Below are 23478 nucleotides of genomic sequence, written 5' to 3' on the forward strand. Positions count from 1 at the left end.
TTGTGAACGGACCATGGACCGGAAACAAGCCCACAGTCACCGGAGTCTCCATCGGGCCAAACTCTCTCCCTGGTCGTGTAGCATGGCTTTTTTTTTAGCCCAGGGCGAGGAGGAGGTTGACCAGGAGGTCCCGACTTCGGGGCCACGGATGGGAGTGTGTAGAGAAGGAGTTGAGGGGAAAAGTCACCAAAAACGCAACAGGAGATTAGTGAGGAGCCAGCTATAGGGCTGCAACCTGGCGCCCTCTAAGTAAACGCTGCGCAGGGTCCCTCACGCCGGCAGAAGGACAGGTCTGGGACAGTGGGTAAACCGCGCCAAATACAGCCCGTGCTCACTGGCCCCCATGCAGGGAGCCACCAAACTGATATTCCCCGGCGGGCCTTGTGGACCAGGGTGAGGTAGAGGCTGGCCCAGCGGGGTCCTCACCCTCCGCGGTGCAGGAGGGTCCGCCACTTGGGTTGTCAGGGCGGGGGACATGAGGGTGAGGAAATTGAAGGGTTATGGGCCGAACGGCATAGAGTTGTTTCCGGGTTGGCGCGGTTTGGAAAACGGATCGGCTGCAGATCGTGGCAGCCGTGCTTGCGGAGAAAGGCGCGGGGCCGGTCGGGGCTGCGGGCGGGGCCCGAATTTGAATGGTTTGCTGGAGGGCCCGGGGTGGGGGGTGGACGGGCGCGTGCCCTTCCCGCAGTACCCGGTCGAGGTAGGCTCGAGCAGCGGGGCGGCAAGCGGGCCCTCCACCTCCTGGAGCACGCGCGGTGTCCTGACGGGGAGTTACAAGGGTCTGGAGAGCCCATGTGTCGTAGCAAGTCGTCAGGGGATCCAGCCGCCAACCCACGTCGTGTTCCGAGGAGGTACTCCGCCACTCCCGTGGTTAGCTTCTGCCAGGACCAAAACACTGGGCGCACGCGGGGGACTCCGCCACCTTCACACGGGAGGCTGGGGATGTGTTAGCAGGTGCTCCGCGAGGGACCGGCCCTCCGCTCAGTGGCCGCCACGGACCTGGTCGGAGGAGACAGCTTCCAGGGTCCGGAGGATGGTCCTGGTAGAAGACTGGCAGCCCGGAGAGGTCTCCCTGGAAGGGACCCTCACTTCGAGATAAAGGAGCTGCGCGGAGGTACGAGTATGGCCCTCCGGAAGCGGCGCAGGTGAGCGGTGCGCCAGGGCTTTCATGCCGGACCACCCGCACCAATAAAGAAGCTTGGCTTCTGCATTAAGATGCCTAGCGAGGCAGTGAACGAGCGGTGGATTCCTGAGTGCGCAGGCACTTCAGGCCCTTGCCCTCCCTCTCCTGGGGCAGGGTGGAGGTACCCTGCAGGTTACCCTCAGGTGCGAGTCCTGGCCAAAGAACCTCCAGAACCACCCTCGTGAGTGTCAGCCAGGAAGCCCAGGGTTGGGGGCCGGGTGTTGAGCCGCCAGAGCATGGACAGGACCAGTTGATTGAGCACCAGTGCTCTCCCTCGAAGGGAAAGGCACCGGAGGAGTCCTGTCCATTTCGGAGCCGCTCCGCCACCCCCCCTGCAACCTTGCCAGTTCTCCGGCGGAGACGGATGCGTGGCAGAAAGGTAAACGCCGAGATAGAGCAGCGACCCGCGCTCCACCGGATGGCCTGAAGCGCGGGGGAGGGAGCTCGCCTGCCACCCGTCCCGACCACCAGGCCAGAGCTCTTGACCCAGTTGACCCGGGCGGAGGAGGCCGCCGAGTACACCGCCTGGCAGGCCTCCACCCGCGCCAAGTCCCCGGGTCCTGGACCACGAGGAGCACATCGTCGGCGTACGCCAACAGGACCAGCCGCAGCTCGGCTCCCGAAGCACCAACCCCGTCAACCTCCTGCGGAGGAGGCAGAGGAAGGGCTCGATGGCCAGAGCGTACAGCTGGCCCGAGGGGGCACCCCTGCCGCACTCCCCCCGAAGCTGACCGGCTCGGTCAGGGTCCAGTTGAGCCTGACCAGACACTCTGCGGAAGCGTACAGCACCTGGAGAAAGCCCACAAACTGGGACCCGAAGCCTAACGCTCGCAGAGTGCCCAGGAGATACCCGTGGTCCACCCTGTCGAACGCCTTCTCCTGATCCAGGGACAGGAGGGCGAACGACAGACCATCCCTGCACCCAAGCTCCAGGAGATCCCGGACCAGATAGAGGTTATCAAAGATGCTACGGCCGGGACGGTGTAGGTCTGGTCTGGGTGGATCACGTCCTCCAGCACGGCCCCCAGCCGCAGCGAGATGGCCTTGGCTACGATTTTGTAGTCCGTGCTGAGGAGCGAGATGGGACGCCAATTCCGTAAATCGCGGAGGTCCCCCTTCTTCGGCAGTAAGGAGCACGGCTCGCCTGCACGAGAGAGGGAGGACCGCCCTGCAAGGACTCGGCCCAGACGCTGGCTAGGTCCGGGCCGAGGACGTCCCAGAACACGCGGTAGAACTCCACGGTCAGCCCGTCCATGCCCTGGAGACTTGTTGGTGGGCATGCGACGGAGGGCGTCCGAGAACTCGGCCAGAGAGAGAGAGGCAGCTCTAGCCGGTCCGGTCGCCCGCGCTGAGAGCGTCGGAGCCCGTCCAAAAACACTCTGCGAGCGGGCAGGATCGGTCGGCTCCGGGGAGAAAAGGTGCGCGTAGAAGGACCGGCCCTCTCGCACATCTCCGCCGGACCCGTGAGGGGGGTGCCGTCCTCCGCCAGAAGGCAGGTGACGTGCTTCTTGGCCCCCCTCCGTTTCTCCAGGGCATAGAAGAAGCGGGAGCCGCGATCCATCTCCCCGAGGAGGCGGATGCAGGAGGGAGCGACAAAAGGCGCCCCGAGCCGATGGTCCTCGAGGACCCGGAGCTCCCTCCCGCTTTCTCCGGCAGCTCCGCAAAAGGGATGGATCCTCGGGGCTGGCGGCCAGACGCCTCTCCAGCTCTAAGACCTCCCGTTCCAACTGCCCTATCGCCGCATCCCTCCGTCGGCTGGCACCCCGGGTGTAGTCACGGCAGAAGAGCCGGCGCGCACCTTCCCCACATCCCACCACCGCCGCGCCGAGGGAAAGGCACGCCGCTGCCCTCGCCAGGCCAGCCAGAACTCCCGGAAGGACGCCACGAAGCCCACATCCTCCAGCAAGCTGTTGTTGAAGTGCCAATAGGCCGGCCCCGGCCTCTCCGCACTGAGAGAGGCTGTCACGGTGACGAGGTGGTGATCGGAAAAAGGGCCGGCCGGACGCCTGGAGGACTGGGCCCGTGAAAGGTGGAGGCGTGACACGTAGATGCGGTCCAACCGGGAGTGGCACGACCGATGGGCCCCCACCCGGACATAGGTGAACGTGGAGACATCGTCGGGTGGTGGTCGCGCCAGACGTCCACCAGGGAGTGACGGTTGATGATCTCCCGGAGGACGTCCGTCCGCGGCGGCCGGGCTCTGCTCGGTCCCCGAGCGGTCCCGCTCCTCCAGGATGATGTTAAAGTCCCGCCCAGGACGAGGCACTCGCGAGGATCCAAGGAGCCGAGGAAGGCGGACGCCTGCTGATAGAACGGCAGCCGCTCGGGGGCGATGTCGGGGCATAGACGTTCACAAGGTTGACCACGAGCCCCTCCATGCGGACCCGGAGGTGCAGCAGGCGGCCCGGCACAGCCTCGGCGACCCCCAGCACCTCCGGCCGTAGGTCGGGGGAGAACAGGGTAGCACTCCAGCCCTACGGGTGTGAGATGGCTGAAGTAGACCCCGTCCCCCCACTCCAGCCGCCAGCTGGCTTGGCGGCCGGATCCGTGTGGGTCTCCTGCAGGAAAACCACAGAGTACCCCCTCCCGAAGGAAGGAGAGCACCTGGCTCCTGCGGAAAACCCACCCTACAGCTCCGGGTGTTCAAGGTGGCAAAGGTGACGAGTGCCATGAGGAGGGCTGGGGGGATCCTCGCCGGCAGGGATGCCCACGGCCCCCGTTGGCCGCGCAGCAAACCGTGACCCACCCCGAAGGTGAGCAGGGTCACGGATTTGCGGACCCGGTGGTAAGCCGCGGCACCCTGCTTCCGGTCCTCTTGCCCTCCCCCATGAGGCCCTCGTGCCCGGAGGATTAGGTGGAAATCCCCCCATCGCTGGAGAGCAAGCGACACCTTGTTGCGGGAGCCCCTGACGTCATCCAGAACTCCCGCAGCTCCTCTCGCAGCGCATGGGGGGCTGGGGTCACCGCTGGGCGGTGCGGTCTACTGGACGGGAAAGGACTAAGGGGCAGTCTGGCACGGCCCTGTGGCCTACGGAGACGGGGAAGGCAAGGGCGGACCCCGACGTGGCGCCCGATGGGCCGGCCCACACGGTCCGCCTCAGACCCCGGCCGACGGGCGGCGCGGAGGGAAGAGCGCAGCCCCTAGGGGATCGGGACTGCGAAACGTAAAGGCCGCCCCTGGGGGTCACCCTCCGGGAAAGGGAAGGGGACAGCCCCCAGGGCGGCAATAACATAGGGGGCGGTGAAGGGACAGGGACGGGGTCAAGAATAGGGCGGGGCTGGGGTCAGGGATAGGGACAGAGACGGGATCCTGGGCCGCAGGAGCCGAACTGTCAGGAGGCGGCTCCTCACGGCCAGGCGCGGGGGTTGGAGGGTAGGGCGGGGGTCCCAGTGATGCCGGGCTCAGGCTCGACGGGAGGCGCGCTAGCCACGGCATCAAGAGATGTAACACCGTCGGTGGGGCCCCCGCCCGGGAAGGAACTCGGGTGCCCTGCACCACAGAGGGATACCCCGTTAGCCGTCTCCTGGCCGCGAGGCACCGGCCGTCGCCCCAACGGGCTCGGCGGCCGTCAGCGGGGTGCTATCAGCGCAGCCGGGCAGGGCAGGGAGTCCAGGGGACCCTCAGAGGCAGGAGCGGACGTGGCAGTCAGGAGAGGGAACACGGGGAAAGGAGAGCTGGGGTGAGGATGTCCAGGTCGAGGCCCGCTGGCGGAGGGTCATCCTCCCCCGGGGCGACCGGGGTCAGACCCAGGGCCTCGATCTCCTCAAAGATGGAGGGGGCTCGCCGCCCACCACCCGGGGTCCCCCTCACTAGCGCCCGAGGCAACGATCGCCCTCGAGTGTCGCAGGGGGCGGGTGGCAAGGGAGCAGGGGGACCTCATCCGAGGCCCCACAGGAAGGGATTGCGGAGGGGGATGGTGGTACCCTCCGGTGCTGCCATGTCTTCCCTGTCCGGCACTGGCGGACGGACTGACCCGAGGGCACGGCGGAAGGCTCGGCAGCTGTGGCCCCCTTTCTAGTCTTACAGGGGGCTCCCGCATCAGTGGTAGGAGCGGAGCTCGAGCCTTCCGCTTGCCCCGCCTACCCTGGACTAGGGTCCAGCCCTCCATGGCGTCGCTGGCGGGCTGGGTGACAGGGGCCGGGTCGGAGGGCAGGGATGGCGAGTCGCGGACTTGGGGGGCACTGGTGGGACAGCCGAAGGAAGGGAAGATTCCCCTGGGGAGGGCCCTCTCCCATGCCCAACGTACCCCGCGCACCCTCCTCCACAGGCCCCGCCAGAGTGCAGGCAGCGGAGGCGGGCTCTCTCTTGCTCGCCTGGCAGTGCCGAGGGAGGTACCCTGCAGCCCGAGCGGGAGCAGTGATGGATTGAGAGGAGGAGGGGCAGCCCTGGGCACCGGGCGGCCAGGGGCGCCGGCGATGACGGGGGCGGCACCCTGCCGGGGCTCGGGGGGTCCGGGCGCTCCTCCGAGCCGGGCCAAGGGCAGTCCCTCCGGACGTGCCCCGTCGCCCGGCAGAGGTACACCGGCCTCCCCCGTAGAATAGTGCACCGGTAATGGGCCCCCTGATAGGGACAGGAAGGACCCTCGAGTGCCTCTCCGCCACGCGCCGCCGGCGGCAGTTGAAGCTGCACCTGCCGCGGAACGAGAGGACGTGACGGAGGGCGGGGTCCTTGCAGCCCAAGGGGAGAGGGCTCACACAGAAATGGGCTTCCCCAGGGTAGAGAGGGCGGGCAACAGGGCGGCATTGGGAGGAAGGGAGGGACGGACGTCAGGACAACACGGACGCCCAGGTCCTCCAGCGGCTCCAGGGGGACGAAACACGCCCCCCACCGCCAGGCCCTTCTCCACCGCCTCCTGGGCGGCGGCCTCCGAGGCAAGGAAAAAGACCACCTTGCCATACATTTTGGAGGCCGCCACGATGGCCGTGGGCCCCACCACCCTCGCCAATGCCCGCACGTAGGTCTCCACGTGGGGCGAGGCGGGCACCAGGAGGCAACGGACGCCGTGCTTCCTGGTCAAGGTGGGGAAGGGCCCCGGCCGCGTAGGTGGTAGCGGAGGCGGCGGTCGGGGGAGATGACGTAGCGGCGGCGGGGGGCCGCCGCCACTGGGCGTATAGCCCTGGGGGCCGGGGAGGGGCACCCGCAGAGCTGGTGGAGGGAACAGCGGGGAAGGGGCGCGCCGTGCCGGTGGAGGGGCCGCGGCAGAGGTGGCAGGCTCCGCCATGGAGGGCTTAGTCTTCCTAGCGGGGCCCTTTCCCTTCTTCTTGCCCTGGCCCTTCCCGCCAGCTGGGGGGGCTCCCCAGAAGCAGAGGGGGCGAGGGACGTGGCAGCAGCAGAGGACACCCCGTCGCCCCGCCGCTGCCGCGCCGCAGCGAGAAGCAGGTGGCAGGTGGTCCGGCAGTGACGGCAGCAGAGGAGACTAGGGGGGTCGTCGAGGGAGCAGGCAGGGGGAGGGGCCAGGGGTCCCAGGATCCACCGCTGCGTCTCCCGCCATGGTGAGGAGGGAGGGAGGGGAAATACCGGAAAAAGGGGAGGGGAGGGAGCAGGTCAACCACTCCTCCCTGCTAGGCTGTAGGCAGGGGAGGAGGGCGCCAGAAAAGTGAGGGGGAGGGGGCTGAGAAGGACTTGAGGTGGGGGTCAGGGGTCAGTCACACAGGAGTGAGAGCCGGCTCCTCTAGCTGCACAGGGGGGGACTGGGACACAAGAGCAATTGGGGGGTGCAGTGCAAGAGGGGAAACTCAAACAAGGGGGGAAGCACAAGCGCACTAAGGGGCAAGGGCGCATGAGGGAGGGCCGATCAGGGCAAAGGGCCATAGGGAAGGGAGCAACCAGGCTGGGAGTGGGCAGAGGACCAAGGGGCTGGCTTCAGGGCCTGGGGCAGGACAAACAATGCTGGAAGGGAAACGGGCGCGGGGCAGGCAACAAACTGAAGCTGGGGGCGGGGGGAGCAAAAGGCACAAGGGGCAATGGGGCAAGCAACAAGGGAAAAGCTAGGGGGCTGTTGCAGAGGGGAAGGGGTCAGTTTGGGGAAGGGGGGGTGCGTGCACCCATGAGCACTTGTGTGCACAGTCAATAGGTGGCTGGCTGCTGCTGAAGGCCCAAACGGTGGCAAAAGGGCGTGGCAGGCCAGGCAAGCAGCTGAGTCCCAGAGGCAGGAACCTGAGGCAGATGGTAAGCAGTCTGTGGGGTGGTGGAGGGGGCAGCGGTGGTGGGGGGTTGGGGGGGACACAGATGGACCAGGGGGCAGGCTCCACACCACACCCCCTGTGCCCCCACAAACACAGTCTACACCCCCACCACTAGAGCACAGTCAAAGAGTTACTTAGTCCTCATGGGCCCCCTCCACGGTGGTCTTCAGAGTCCTGTGCTCCCCCAGCAGCCGGTGGTTCCTCAGTCCTCTCTTCCTCCTCCAGGCTCCAGCAGCTCCCCAGGCAAACACAGCAGCTCCAGCAGCAGCAGCAGCCCTGGTGGCCAGGCAGCAAGGACCCCTCACAGGTGGCAACAACGGTGATGGTGGTGGAGGTGGTGGGGTCCTGGCTTCTCCCTCCGTAGATGGAGGAGTGGGGGCCGGCCAGCAGGCCCCCCCACCCCTCTCCCAGCAGCAGTGGCAGCAAGCAGCAGTGGTAGCAGTCCAAGGAGGGGTGCACTCCAGCCAGCAGCAGCCCAGGAAGGGAGAAGGAGCTCCAGCCAGCAGGCCAGCCAGAGAAGGGGGAGAAAGCACTCCAGCCAGCAGGGCAACCCAAGCCGACAGAGTGCTCTCAGTATCAGGGTGGATCCCTGCTCCAGCCCTGAAGGGGTGAAAAACAGCCCAGGGGAGGAGCCTAGGGCTGGAGAAAGCAGCCTTTTAAGCTGGGCTGATTGGGGAAGTGGCTGCACCTGGGGCCACGCCCCAAACTGAGTGGTAGAGCCTAATAAGAAGGCCAGGGAAGCCAAGGGCAGACAGTCTTCCTCTACCTGTAGGGGGTGAAGGGCCTGGCTGCTGAGAACCAGAGCAGGTACCTAGGATGAAGCAGGGCTGGGGAAAGGCAGAGGAGCTGGGGAGCTCCTGCCTGGAAAGCCCCAGGTTGTGACCTAGAATTAGGCCACGAGGTATTGGGGTTGTAGGGTGCAATCTAGGGATAGGCCAAGGCAGTAGTCCAAACCCCTTTGCTGATGATGAGTGGCTGATACTGCAGTCTGCCCCAGCGTGTGGGGCTAGACAATGACTGGCAGTAGCCAAGACACTGAAGCAAAGTGGGGATAGAGGGTGGGGGGTTCCCAGGGATGGGAAGCCTCTAAGGAAAGGGTTTAATGCCAGGGGACAGAACCCCACGTAAAAGGAGCACTGAAGTCCAGGGAGGGACACTGGGCCAGTAGCAGAAGGTGGATCACTGGCCTGCAGAGGGCGCTCCAGCTGCAAATTCAAGCTAATTCCCAAAGTGACCAGCAGGAGGCGCTGCGGGGGTGAGTGCTGCCCAGTTACAAGGTAGTAGAGATGAAATACTTCCATAAAATCCACGGCATCTCCTACTTTGACCACATCACTAATGAAGAGCTCTGCAACATCATCACCCCCCTTCCCCCTAAACCTTCTCTTGCCCCCTGTAGAGGCCTGGGGCCATTTCCCCACCCCCTCTCACAGAAGAGCTGCGTAGGGCGCCAAAATGGCTAGTGATGGCCCTGTGTATATATACCAAAATTGAACAGGGCCTGGTGGAGAGAGGCTACACAAGGGACACACCACAATGCCACATGAAAATTAAGGAGCTTAGGCAAGCCTACCAAAAGACAAAGGAGGCAAAGAGTCTCTCTGGGTCAGAGCCCTAGACATGCGGCTTCTATGATCAGCTGCATGCCATTCTAGGGGGAGACCCTACCAGTACCCCAACACTTTCCGTGGACATCTGCAAGGTGGCAGCCTCACGCAACACGGATGAGGATTTTGTGGATGAGGAAGAGGAGGAGAATGTGCAGCAGGCAAGTGGAGAATCCATTCTCCCTGGCAGCCAGGACCTTTTCCTCACCCTGGAGCCAATACCCTTGCAGCACCTATGGTTCCTGAACCCTGAAGGTGGGGAAGGCACCTCTGGTGAGTGCACATTTGTAACAACACTACAGGGGTTAAAAGTGATTGTGTTTAATGTTTGATTTACCCTGAAAAATTGGGATGCATATGCTGCCAGTACGGCTAATGGAAGTCTGTTAATATATCTGGGGATGGAGCAGGAATCCTCCAGGGACATCTCCATGAAGCTCTCCTGGAAGTACTCTGAAAGCCTTTGCAGAAGGTTTCTGGGGAGGGCTGTCTTATTTCGCCTTCCACGGCAGGACACTTTACCACGCCAAGCCAGTAGCAAGTGGTCTGGAATCATTGCAGCACAAAGCATAGCAGCGAATAGTCCTGGGTTTTGGTCCCATTCATGCAACATTCGGTCTTTATTTTTCTGTCAGCCTCAGGAGAGTGATATCATTCATGGTCACCTGGTTGAAATAGGGGAAGTTTTGTAAGGAACATTAATAGCCTCTGTTTGGTGATCCCAGACACATTAGACCCCAGACATGCTGGGCTGTTTGTGCTTGGCTAAAAGGGATCATCCCAGAGAATAGCTACACAAGGGGTGGGGAGTGCTGCACATCCACTCCAAAACCACAGCCCCTTCTTTTAAATGGCAAACACAACCAGCGTTGGTTACTGTGGGAAAGGAGGGCGCTGCAGTTTGAAACCATTCCCACGTTATGAACGCGGTAGAAGCCAACCCCATGTACCCTTTGGCTTACCATGGCTGCCACACTCATAACCATGGTAGCTGAGCACTTATTGCTATTTCAGCCTTAACTCTTTCTGGCATTCATTACCATAGTATTTGAGTGCTTCCCAAGTATTAAAAGGTACATAGTATCCTCCCTCACTTCCTTCTGAGCAGGCAGGAATAAATATTTGAATAGAATTAAGATTTGTTTGTGTCTGTGAAGGTGAGACAATAAGTGAAACAGACAGGTAATTACCAAGGGAAAATTAAATAAAAATATTCACCGTCCGTACCAAACTCAATTGGCTCACTCCATTCCCCCCAATTCTGGCTTATGCGACAAATATCTCCTTTTGCTCTGATTTGCAAGGTGTATTTTTTTTCCACATTGTAATTCTGAAATGTGTAGCTTGTTTCTGTTACCTAGAAACAAAGCAATTTATTAGTTTTGTTGTTAATAAGAACAACATGTATTATGGTTGTGCCTAAGGGCCAGCCAAGAATGCAGCCCCATTGTGCTAGACAGTGTACAAACACAGTACTTGTCTTCACTGTAGATGTTAATAACATGCAAGTTTTCATTTGTTGATCCCAGCTTTACGAAGAGTATATTTGTGCCTGCTTATGGAAACAGAACATGTTTGTGACACACTGTACCTCAAAAAGGCACTAGGAAACCCCCATATTCCACATTCATATGTGGTTGTGATATTTCATACAAAGCATGCCATATAAGATATTACCATAGAACAGTTTTTTCAACCTAGGGGTCTATAGACTTTGTCTAAGATTTCCAAAGGGGTCTGCATGTCTATGTAATCTTTTTTTAGGGATCCATCCAGATAACATAAATCCTTGATTCTGACCTAACTGTTTGGAATATGATATATTTAGGAAAATCGATATGTAAAGATACCTTGTAGTATGCAACTGTGACACTGAGCCAGTGAGGGTTAAGCAGTGAGCAGGCTAAGTGACCCAAAATCAACCTTAAGGACATATTAGGCAAGTATTGAAATGGTAAACAGGGCCATTCCTTGTAGACAGTTAGTAATGCCATGTTAAAGTAGACTAAATTCTTTGAAATGTAAACCAGCATTGTTAGAGAATTAAAAGAAGATACTGAGTGTATTTGTCTGTGTTTACCTAGATCTTGCTAGATATTAAAAATGTGATGAGATTAGCTTGTGGATGCTAAATGTCTGTTCCTGTCTGTTATATTCTATTGATTCAGGGATGAAAAAGGAATATTAACATTTAGATGAAATTTGGGGTGTAATAATACCATTATCTTTATTTCTCTTTGAAATTTGTAGTAAACTACCTATGAACTACTTGAATGGTTAATTACCTTATGTCATAAACAGATTGTTAAGGGTTAATGTCTCTTTCACCTGGAAAGGGTTAACAAACAGGGAACTAAACACCTGACTAGAGGACCAACCAGGAGACAAGATACTTTCAACCCTGGGTGGAAGAGAAGTTTGGGTGTGGGCCTTTTGTTCTGTGTTTTTCTTCTCTCGGGGTATGAGAGGGACCAGACATTACTACAGGCTCTCTAAGTTTCTGTTCAAATAGTAAGTAGAACAGGCGATATAGGTCTTTTAATTGTTTTACTTCTGTTTGCACAGTGGATTTGGCTGGTTAACTTTTACATGTGTAGTTGCTGGAATTTTTGATTTGTATTGGTACGGAGGAAGGGTTCTTCCTTTGTCTGTAAACCATAGGACCCTGTAATATTTACATCTTGAAGTTAGAGATAATTCTTACTTTTTCCTTTCTTTTTTAAAAGATTTCTTTTAGAGAACCTGAGTGATCTTTCCTTGTTCCCTTGTTTTATCCAGGGGATTGGTTAAACACCAGGACTGTGGGGGAGGAGGAAGGTGGGGAGAGAGGCTAATTTCCTCTGTGCCAGGATTACTGTCTCTCTCAGGGAAAGTCTGGAGGGGGGAGAAGGGGGAATGGTTTATTTTCGCCTAGTTTAAGAATCAAGGGATTTGGGTTCTTGGGGTCCCCAGGGAAGGTTGGGGAGATCAGAGTGCCCCAAAACAATATTTTGGTGGTGCAGGCATCACAGATCTAAGCTGGTAATTAAGCTAGAGGAATTCATGCGGTACCCAAATTTGGAGGACGCTAAGGTTCAGATTGGGAATTATACCTTTGCTATTGAATGCAGCTGGTTGTGTGCCTAGGAAATAGAGATTACTTCAAAGCAACAGTGTTCCTATTACTATTCTTCATCCAAGAAATGCCTGCCTGTGTCTCATAGCCTGCTACAGCGGAACACATAAAAGGACTCTCGAGATTCTGCTAAACTTTGTCAGCAGAAAGTTCAGCCACAAGACTGAGATCTCCAGATATCCTGGACTGTCCCTTCAAAATTTCTTATGGAAGAATTTGAACAAATCTATACATGGACTGGCTATTGGACTATAACCTATTAAACTGATTCTGGGAAAGACTTTTTGCAAATCAGAAGCTCACCATTTCTGCTATGAAACTGACCTAAGACCTTTATTCATATCTTATGTATAATGATCTTGTAATCAAAGTAACTTTTTTATTTTGTTTTTAAATAAATCTTAAATTAGCTAATAAGAATCGGCTGTAAGCGTGTACTTGAGTCAAATCTGAAATATTCATTGACCTGGTGATTAATGTGTCCAGTCTCCTGGGATTGGTAGAACTTCATGTATATGGTGAATAAGATTTTTAAGTAACCTCACCATATTTGACAGACATGGCTGTCTGAGTGGGAGAGCCAAAGGCTGGATTGCTTAGGGAGAAACTCTATTTTAGCTTCTTGGTAACCAGTACGGTATTACAGAAAGCTGAGTGGTCTAATTTGGTGAACCTAATTAGAAGAATAACCCATCAGGTTTTGGGGATCATCTGCCCCACTCTTTGCTGTTGGCCCTGATTGAGCAATCTCTGTATGGCCCCTCCAGTGACCATGGTCACAGCTACTTGAGTGTTACACTGACACCAAAACTATTTAGGCAGTAGTAACAATATTTTACACTGCACTAGACTAAATGCTAAGCCGAGACAAGACCATATTTTAGTGTGGGAAGAGAATAGTTACCGTAGGACACTCGTTGCAGCTTTCCTTGGGATTGGCCTGCAAAACAAAGAAATCTTTATTTTATTATTTGACTTGTTACCCTGTAATAATCAAATTCTTTCTTTCTTTTCCTTTTTGATTATTTTCTTGCTTGCTTGGTTCAGGAGAAGGTGCAACTAGAATTTACAATGTCTAAGATTCCAATACTATGCAATAAGTTTCTTCCTATCACATACAGATATCCTTGCTTGTAATGACTGGCAAACCTGGCCAGTCTGCTCCAATAACTCAGCTGAGTTTGGTTTCTTATTCAAAGTTTGGGCTTCTTGCATTTCAGGTTAAAAAAGAAAGGAAACAAATCTTTCTTTCTTAGACAAGCAATTGCCTGATGCTGGTGCTGAAATAGTCTCCCTCACCCTTGCCCTGTTTAACTGTAACATCACAAAGGAAGAGGAGAGTGAGGCTGAGACTAAGGCTGGTTCCTTGGGTGCATATGTGGCTACTCTTGCTTACCTTTTGTTCTTTCTTCTGTAAGCATGGTCTGAGTGAGTTTTCCCCAGACATGTCATGATGCACAGAGAAAAGGACTTCAGGAGCAAACAATATTTGCACAGATATACCTATTTAGTATTGTGCTTAGCATGCCCTAAAGGGGGGAGCCATCCTAAACAGAACCTCACTTGCTAAGCAGAGGGTAGGGATGCCAAATCCCAGTCCGAAAAGAATGAATGAGGCCAGGTGTTCCTACTGTGTGGTGTGGACTTGGCTCAGAGTTCTGGATATTATTTGACTGTAAATGTGAGCAAGTGGTCCCCATAAAAGGAGATGAGGCAAAGTCTCAGGGAGGCAATCAATACCTGCACTCAAGAAGGAATGCTTGGATCTAATCAAGAAGAATCATCAAATGGAGGAAGTGCAGGGCCAGCTGTTAGAACCATGCAGGTACTACCAGGCCGTGTTGCAGTAGGCACATGACATCCCCCGTGCATGACACCTAGGGAGAGAAAAGGCATTGGCTCGGATATTAGCCCAATCCTACTGGCCAGACATGCACTATGAAGTGAGAGAATGTTGTTCCTCCTGCCTATAGTGTCAACTATCTAGCAGCAGAGGGATCACCAAGGCACCCTTGGTCCCTCTGCCCTTCATTGTGACGCGCCTTAAAAATAGGGGTGGACATGGTTGGACTCTCAGAAAAAACTGCAGCAGAGCATCACTATATGCTAGTGATCATAGACTACACAGCCAGGTATCTGGAGGCTCTTCCTCTCAGCTCCCCAAAAGCGTCAGCTATAGCTCCAGAGCTCTTGAAGCTCTTCTCACAGGTAATGTTTCCCTGTGAAATATTAACAGACAAAGGGATTAATTTCATTTCCCAACTGATGCAGGAATTATGTTCCATTTGGAAGGTCAAGTATCTGAAGATTTCGGTGTCCCATCCACAAATGGCCAATCTAGTAGAACGGTTTCATAAGACCCTGAAGGGGATGTTGATGCACTTTGTCAGTGACAACTCCAGGCAGTGGGACTAGCTACTCCTACCACTTCTATTTCCCACAAACTGTGACGATGCAGTTCTGGCGGGACCCAACTGAGTGCCAATTCAGGACAAATCGCTTAAACAGGGCAGTTACAGCCCAAGGCTGGGCTTTTTCCACCTCTATGGCGAATCAAACCAGTCAGACAAAGAGGACTTTGGTCTCATCCCACCGGCTAACCACAACTCACATAAGCAATTCCCTTAGACACTCCAGTTTCCCAGTATCACCACCAGTGCCACTCATCCTGGGGATGAATGGTTATGAAAACCAACACCCCAATAAAAGAAAAAAGGTTCTCTCGATCCCGAAGAATCAACATACAATTTAGATCTCACCCACAAATCATGCTGTTACCAATCCTTTAGAATCAAATCTAAAAGTTTAGTCATAAAAAGAAAAGGATAAAGATGAGAGCTAGAATTGGTTTAATGGAATCAGTTATATACAGTAATGGCACAGTTCTTAGTTCAGACTTGTAGCGGTGATGGAGTAAACTACAGGTTTAAATCAAGTCTCTGCAGTACATCCCCCGCTGGGATGGGTCATCAGTCCTTTTTCAGAGCTTCAGTTTGTAGCAAAGTCCCTCCAGAGGTAAGAAGCAGGACTGAAGACCAGATGGAGATGAGGCATCAGCCTTCTATAGGCTCCTCCCAGGTGTAAGAACACTTCTTTGTTCTTACTGTGGAAAATTACAGCAAAATGGAGTCTGGAGTCACATGGGCAAATCCCTGCACACTTTGCTGAGTTACAAGGTGTACCTGTCTTCTCTCAATGGGTCAGTTGTGTAGCTGATGGTCCTTAATGGGCCATCAAGCAGGCTAGGCAGAGCTAATACCAACTTGTCTGGGGTGTCATCCAGAAGCATAGCATAAGTTTGAAATACAGACAATATAGAGCCAATACTCATAACTTCAACTACAAAATGATACATACATATAGACAGCATAATCATAACCAGCAACCTATAACCTGGTCTTAGACACCTTATATGACCCCCTTTACATAAGATTTGGTGCCACTACAGGACCTTGGTTGCAATCATGTTCTATATGATCCCAGATTATATCAATAACGTCACACAAGCCTCTAAGGGGGTTTCTCCATCTGAGTTGCTATATGGTCTCCAACTGTGGGGCATGCTGGACCTGTTGCAAGAAGGATGGGAAGAAGATGATTTGGGGGCCTTAAACACAACCCAATATATCTTTCAGTTAAGGGAGCAATTCAGAAACAGAAGGATGTTTGCCAGAGAGAAGTTGAGGAATGTCCAGTACACCCAGGAACAAAATTACAATAAGGGGGCTACGGACTTTTCGGCCAAGTGACCGTGTTCTTCTTCTTCTGCCTTCAGCCAAGTCTAAATTAATGGTCTGATGGCAGGGTCCATTCAAAGTGGTCACGCAGGCAGGACCCATGGACTATGAAATCAAACTACCCAGGAGGAGGAAGGAAACCAATGTCTACCACGCAAACCTTCTCAAAGCTTGTAGGCATGGGAAGCCCAGCTGATAACTCCTCTTCCAGCAAAACCAGATTTGGGACCCCAGGGGCCAAGCAGCAAAGCTCCAGCAACAGTACCAGGGGTGAAGGATTCTCCCCTGCACAAAGGAAACAAATTCTCCCACTAATTGGGGACTTTTTTGCAGTGTTCTCCAACCACCTGGGGTGAACACGGTTGGTTCAACATCACCTAGAGACTACCCCAGGCCAGGTAGTCCAAGAGAACCCTAGATCCTTATCACGAAGGATATGGGAAATGGTCTGAGAGGAAGTACAAGTGATGCTGAAGATGAGGATGATTATAAAATGAATGGAGGTGCACCATAATTCTAGTTCCCAAGCCAGACAGTATGGTTTGATTCTGTGTTGACTTTAGGAAGGTCAAAATTCTACACTTACCCAATACCAAAGTTGGACAAGTTATTAGAATGGCTGGAACCAGCGAAGCACCTGAGCAGTATCGACCTGAAAAAAGCTTACTGGCAGATCCCCTTATCCCCTTGCTCACAAGATAAAATGGCTTTGTCAACCCCTTTTGGGCACTTCCAATGTAAGACCATGCGTTCTGGCCTCCACGGAACTGTTGCTACCTTCCAATGGCTTATGAATAAGATCTTCAGTCCCCAGCATCAATATGCTGTGGCATACATCATCAATATCATCTACAGTATCATCTGGGAAGACCACTTATGGCATTTATAGGAAGTGTTAAAAAGTCTATAGGAGGTATGACTTGCAGCCAACCTGGCAAAATATAAGGTAGCTGTGAGCGAAGTGACCTATTTGGGATACTGCGTAGGAGGTGGTTGATAAGGTCTAGGCATGTGCTGTGCCCCAGACAATGAGGTAAATCAGAACAGGAGCCAAGCTTCAGCTTGTGGGTGGTAGGCGTAAGAACATAAGGCTGCAGAGAGATTCTCCAAAGGCTGTCAAAAGGAGAGTGGAGGGGGTAAATGATGGACAATGGGACTCGGGGGGGTGTAATTCAGATTTCATTGCTAATATTGAGGGAATGAGGTACTGGCTTTCTAACCTGGTAGAGAGAGAACGGGAGAAAAAGGCTCTAACCTTGGTGGAAGGAAAAGCCAATGGGTGGAGTCTAAGGGTGCTGGAACCTTTGGTTAAGTAAAGGGGCCAAGGCCAAAGTGTCCCCTTCCTCTTCACTACTAGCTGCTCTGGTGGTGAGCCAGCTGCCCTCTCTTCTGGCCCCACACCAACTCCTGGTGGGCAAAAGGTGTAATTGCAGCATCACTCCTAGCAGAATCTATTCTGAGGTGAAAAAGAAATCTGTGGGGGACATGAATTCTGTGTTTACGTTTCTTTTGTTAAAAGGGGTGGGGCATGGCCTTGGCCCTTATCACTGCTGGTGCCAGTGGATTCCACTGACCTACTGGTGTGGAAGGTCATAAAAGAGACTTGAGAGGTGCTGATGTGAGTCCATGCTGACATAGAGGAAGCCTTCTGATTTTAGGGACACTGGGATACAATAGTCCACCACTGCAGTCTTAGAAGTAAGGATTTTGAAGATTAGGTTGTAGTTTTTACTTTTTTCTAAAAGTGGATGAGGAGAACTTGATTTAATGGTGCTGTTTCAGCACTGACTTCAGGGAAGGGTCTTTAAAAGATGTTCTGAGTTGGTGGGGGGATGGAGGAAGGAGAAGCAGATGGGGAGTTTTGGCCTTATCAGGTCCAGGCAAGGCAGATAACCCTTAGGAAAGTGAGGGATGGTGCCAGAGGCTATTGCATTGTGGAAAGAGGAAGGCTGCCAAAGGCTGGCAAGATCTTTCCTGAGAGAAAGAATGCAGTCTTCAAAGAGAGCCCAAGAAATGGAGATGGGCTCAAGCTGCAAAGTTCAGAGAGAGGTCCCAAACTCCTAAAGCTGGAGGATAACTGGATCTAAAGTTTTAATCTGGGTCTCTCTTTACAAGGAAACAGTTAACATCAGACAGTCAGGCTGAAACATAGCATAACAAAAGCGCTCTCATTTAGGATTCTATGCTGCCATCATGTGGTCATTTTATTTCATTATTTCAAAGATAAAGTAACTTAAATCTGCTCATCCTTGTGCTGGAGCACAGCAACTAGCACTCTTGCTGTGCACTGTACTAGGACTGGTAGGCTGAAGATCTAAATTTCATTTTCAACAGGATTAAATTCCTCCCTTAATTTTATATAATTATCCTTCAGTCTGTATAATTATATATAATTATCCTTCAGTTTTATAAAATTATCCTTCATTTTATATGAATTATCCTTCTAATTCATATTTTCCTTTTATGCTCTGGTACGGAGTTCCTTTTATATAACATCCAAAGGGCACAGTCCTTAAACCAATGGGAGTTTTGCCTCAGTAAGTACTGAGGGCTGGTCTACACTGAAAAATTAGATTGATCTATCTACATCGTTCAGTGTGTGAAATACATACACACCTGAGTCCTGCAGTTAGTTTGACCTAATCTCTGGTGTAGACACTGCTAGGCTGATGGAAGTATTCTTCTTTCAAGCTGGCTACCACCTCTCAGAGGGCTGACAACTACAGTGATGGAAAAGCGCCATCAGTTGCTGTAGGAAGTGTCTTCTCTACTGCAGCTCCTAGAGAAGCCCTGAGCCCTTTATAGTTAAACTATTATCTTCAGGCATCTTTTACTCTAAGTTCCCTTATTGAATACTTTTTTAACTGTCCAGCTTTTACCGACTTGCTTTACTGTTTAGAGATGGAAACCCCAATGACCAACTTCAATCCTGAGCTAATCCCATCAGAATCAATGAGAGCTTTGCTTTACTTTTCCCAGGGCTGAATTTGAGCTTATGAACATCACATCACAGCCTTGATTTCACCTTGATCCAAGTCCCAGCCAGTTGTAGTAACCCAGTGCACAGTTAGCATCACACCAGTTGAATACAGAAGGCATTAAAAAGTTGGTTAATTAGCGCAAATCCCTGTCTCCTGGAACAAACTCTTACAATCAATTTATCTCATGTGTAAGTCCATACAAAAAGCTACTTTGAATGAATGTTAAATGTGCAAAGGTGAAGCACTGAAAATGTCAAAGGTTGTCTGTACCATAGTCTTCATAATGGAAACACATAGGAACATCTTTGACGCAAAGGACACCTCCTGCCACATGCCGTCTATGAAATTACCCACAAAACACCTGTGTTAAAAGAACTTTATGTTTACAAAGTCAAGCACCCATAATTTAGGTACCACAAGAATCGAAGTGCCTGTGCAAACTTAATTTGGTCCTTTGTAATATGCATTATGATACAGTCTTAAATTATTGATCACTACTTGACCAGCACTAGAAGGGGATGGGACACTTTACCAGTGAGTTTCACAGACAGTTGCTGATGGCAGAAGAATGTGGAGACTCTGGGATCCTGGGTTTCATTGCAGGCGTTGGAGCTGAGTTTTCTTTACTGGACAAAGACTCTTCTGCCCATTGCCCACAAACATGATCCATTCTGCCCTTCCCCCTCTAACCTATGCGAGTCCTGTAGACCCCAACACGGGCTGCTTATCCCAGTCCCATTCTCCTCACCTAGTCAGTCCCAATCTCCACTCTTCAGACTTCTGATCCCAATCCCAGGCTCCTTGCCTAGTAGGTTCTAAACTCACCCATCCAGAATCCCACTCAGAGTCTCCACCACAACCAGTCCTCATTTTCTGCCCTGCTCCCAGACTCAGTCTTCTCCTTGCCCAACCAGGCCCAGGTCCTTGTCCTGACTCCCTGATCTGCCTCTCTCTCCCTGCACCCTCTAGTCACCCCCACACACCCTCACATTCTCCATCGCTGATGGTTCCAGGTCCAGTCTTCATTCCTGTGCTTCTCATCCACTCTGTGTCCTTACTTCCCAAAGTTCCTTGTTCCAATTTCTTTGCACAGGCAGTTCCAGTTCTCTCTCTGCACTCCAACTCATTGTCAAATCTGTCTCTCCTCCCCACATAACCTCCTTCTCTCCGCCCCATTGGTTCCTAGTCCAAGTCTCCTTTCATCCAGCCTCAGTTCCCCCCTCCTACTCTAATTCTTCCTCCCATCTCTTTTTGTCTCTGACTCTGAGACCAAGTCTCCTTGCCCTGCAAGTCCCAGTCTCCTCCCTGCAGGGTCCTTACCCCAATCTACTCCCCCAGGTCTCCCCTACAATGCCTTAGGTTAGGCTCTTGTGGCCTCTACATTTGAATCAGATGGCCTCTTCCTCCTCCACACTGGCAGAGCACCAGCAGGGGTGCACTGAGAGCACAGGAAAGGCAGATGCTCAGCTCTCAGTTCCAATGTCCAGTCCTACACCCTGCTTGGAGCAGCTGGGAGCAGCCATAACCTCATAGCCCTGTGCTGGAGCATGCTCAGCAGCTCTGTGGGGATGGCACGCATGCACAGCCTAGTCAAAATTAGGAGCTGTGAGAGGCTCAGGTATGCTCAGGGAGTCCAGAATTTAGCAAGTCTCTACTGAGCAAGTGCAAATTGTGATTTTTTTCAAAGGCTTCTCACCTGGTCAAATTTGGGCAGATTTTCACAGGGATTGTAAAAGGCACATTCTGACACAAAGGACACCCCCTGCCAAATGTCACTGGTCCAAAGAATGGGGGCCTCGAGTTTCCAAAGACAAGATTATTAGAATTCTTTTAGTATTGAAAAACTGTATTTTTCTCTAGTCTTGTTCTGAACCATTTTGGCTAATACTTGCTATGGAAAATTTCAGCCCAAATAGTTAAAGTTTGGCAAAATTATAAGTAACCAAAACCAAGGTCTTAGATGGGGAAGTGTCGGGCAACCTTAATAATAGGTGGTGCTATCAGCCTTGCCTATAATATTGTACGGGTTATCATTGCACAAAGACATATTTGGAGGTGGAGATGAGTTAAATTAGTGAATCAATCGTCTAGTGACCTGCACTCTTAGGGAGAAATCCTTTAAGAAGCTGTTTTCACATCCCAGGATAATGAATGGTATTATAAGCTGAAGTTTCACCTGTTCCAGTGGATAGGAATTTGTAGTATCTAGTTCCCTCCACTGTCTCTGTGGATCATGCGGTTGGATCCGAGTTCAGAAAAGTAATCGCTGAGTTAGGGTTAGCAATGATGTAAGAGCAAGTGTAATGCTGGTGAGAAACAAAAGGAGTTAAGAGAGTGGGCACAGAGAGTTGCAGGTGCTGAAAGACACTTATGAGGACAAGATTAGCAAATGAGGCAATAAAGTATGTAGCATGCAGGAAAGGCTGGATCTAAAAGGACTGCATGACAGATGGGGAAAGGGAAGTGACTTGTAGTGTAGGACTGGTTGATGTTTGTCTACATATTATAGATTGATAAACAGAAAATATATATTCCTAGTGAGAGTCATTCAAAAAGTTACACTTACATTAGTTTTCTTATTTCGAATGTCAATTTGATACTCAAAGCAGCCATCTCCATTTCCTTCCAAATGGCTTATCTGGGGCCATTTCCATCGCACTCTACACTCTGCTCGGTCTTCAGAACAGCTTACAGTGATATTTAATGGAGGAGTGAGTTTTTCTAGAATAAAATAATCACTATTACATCTGATAAAGAGTCAGCTTTTGATAAAGAATCAGTTCACATTAGGAATTGTATCTTTGCAAACATAAGGGCTAGAAACAGTTTTTAAAAAAAGAAAGATAAAAGCTTATTTCTGGAGTACAGCTCTGAAACAAATGCAGGCCCTTCTCCCAGTGAAGAATGGTCCACTCTACTTGTAGTAAAAATGGAAATTAAACAGAAATAAACCTTTTCCTTACCTATTTCATATAAGTTGATGTACTCACCATAAAACTGAATCTCCGATTCATTGCTGGACCCATTCACCAGGAAGTAAACTGTATTTTTAATGTTTTTCACATCTTGAAAACTGCATGCGATATGTCTTCCAGTTGCATCTCTTATGTAATGTGGACACTCTTGTTCATCTTCTTCCATGCATATACCAAAATGTTTCAGTTAAACATGAGAAATGTCACCTGTCAAATCTGAATTCAAAACTTCTTTGAGCCAATGAAAACTCTTTACTTTGAGTATTGCCAGAAAAGAAAATATTGGGTATCTTCTGGAGCATTCCTGCCGACCTCCCAAGTGCAATTCATGAAGGAAATGTAAATCACACAGGAGAAATTTTCAACAGAAGTTCCATTCATACCTGGAAACCAAGAAAAATTACATGTGTATTTATAGATTACCAACTGGTTTGGTCAAGAAGAAGCAGAAGAAGAAGAAAAGGGTGAACTACTGGTACAAGCAGGTACAACTCTGCACACACTGGGTCAGACCCAGAGAGAATTTGAGCATCTGCAACTTGTATTCATGATTTTAGGTCCCTAAGGATTTAGGTGCCTAATTTTAGGCACTGAAGTTTGAAAACTTTTGCATTCCATTAACCATGGTGATTAAATCTAGTTGTCATAATCATTAACAATATGACTCAGTTTGTATTAGTCAGCCAGAATGAGGTTCATGTTAACCATAAATTGCTTCAGAAGATGCCTAATGTGGTCACTGTTTTATTTTGCTACACACCATTTTAACCCTCAGTTTCTGTAAGAGACTGACATAAGAAAAGCAATTATATCATACACAGATGTTTCTATCCTGCAAGTTACTGTGCAAAAGTGGACCTTTTCTCTGCCACAATGTCACTAGCACAATTGAGGCCACAGTTTGTGACAAAATGGCATCATTGTAGCAGATTTGCAAAAGCATTTGTAATAAAAAATGAAATCAATGATAACTTCTAGAATGAAATGTATTCTGACGTGTTTTTTCCTCAGAATATTGCAGATAGACAAAACTTTTCACAAACACTAATGCATTACCTTGAGGAATGAATCTGCCTTCTCCTGAATAGAAAGTGTGGTTGTACGTTGCTTGAACTCGAAATAATGCCCCTTTATGTATAGGCTTAGCTTGGCTTATGCTAAACATGCAGGTTTTATTGTACACCTGAAAAATAACATGCATTTGTATTAATCCTTTGTTTTTCCTTCCCAGTTTTAACTGTTTCTAACTATGGGAAAAGTCCAAACATAAGTCAATTGAGACCAGTAGGATGTCTCACAGTGTGTAAAGATAAGCACAGGTGTAAGTCTTTTCAGCATTAAGGTCTTTGTTTGCACAGTTCCAGCTGCACAAATTGCCTCCCATATTTCTGCAGAGAAGTCTAGGGGATCTACAAAGAGAGGTGCCATGGGGTGCAATCAGTAACCTCTTCTCTAGTGCCCACCCACTTGACTCCATGGAATTCCTTCAACAGAGTATAGAAGCTTTTGCAGGGATCCCTCTGGAAAGGCAAGGGTAGATCTGCATCCTGAGGATTCCCTCTGTGAATGATTTCCTGGGGAAGGTTCTGAGCCTGAATGTTTAATAGTTTCCCCATGAATTTACAAAACTATTGTATGCATTATCAAAAGTCTTCCAAAAGTTTGTTGTTGTCCCAAGAATTATAAAACGTTTG

The 23478-nt window shown here is 51.4% G+C and overlaps 1 protein-coding gene across 1 annotated transcript in view; it reads right to left on the minus strand.

Annotated features, from left to right (window-relative positions):
• Positions 1 to 23478, minus strand: part of LOC116820672 (granulocyte-macrophage colony-stimulating factor receptor subunit alpha-like) — a 124064-nt gene that overhangs the window by 84264 nt on the left and 16322 nt on the right. Inside the window, exons 4-9 of the mRNA XM_075060771.1 lie at positions 22841 to 22967; positions 22041 to 22167; positions 21773 to 21948; positions 21376 to 21530; positions 12996 to 13031; positions 10195 to 10333 (exon numbers count right to left, since the gene is read on the minus strand). Of these exons, the coding sequence (XP_074916872.1) occupies positions 10195 to 10333; positions 12996 to 13031; positions 21376 to 21530; positions 21773 to 21948; positions 22041 to 22167; positions 22841 to 22967 (760 nt within the window). The remainder of the gene's footprint in view (positions 1 to 10194; positions 10334 to 12995; positions 13032 to 21375; positions 21531 to 21772; positions 21949 to 22040; positions 22168 to 22840; positions 22968 to 23478) is intronic.

This window comes from Chelonoidis abingdonii, chromosome 1 (assembly GCF_003597395.2).
Source record: "Chelonoidis abingdonii isolate Lonesome George chromosome 1, CheloAbing_2.0, whole genome shotgun sequence".
NCBI classification, from domain to species: domain Eukaryota; kingdom Metazoa; phylum Chordata; order Testudines; family Testudinidae; genus Chelonoidis; species Chelonoidis abingdonii.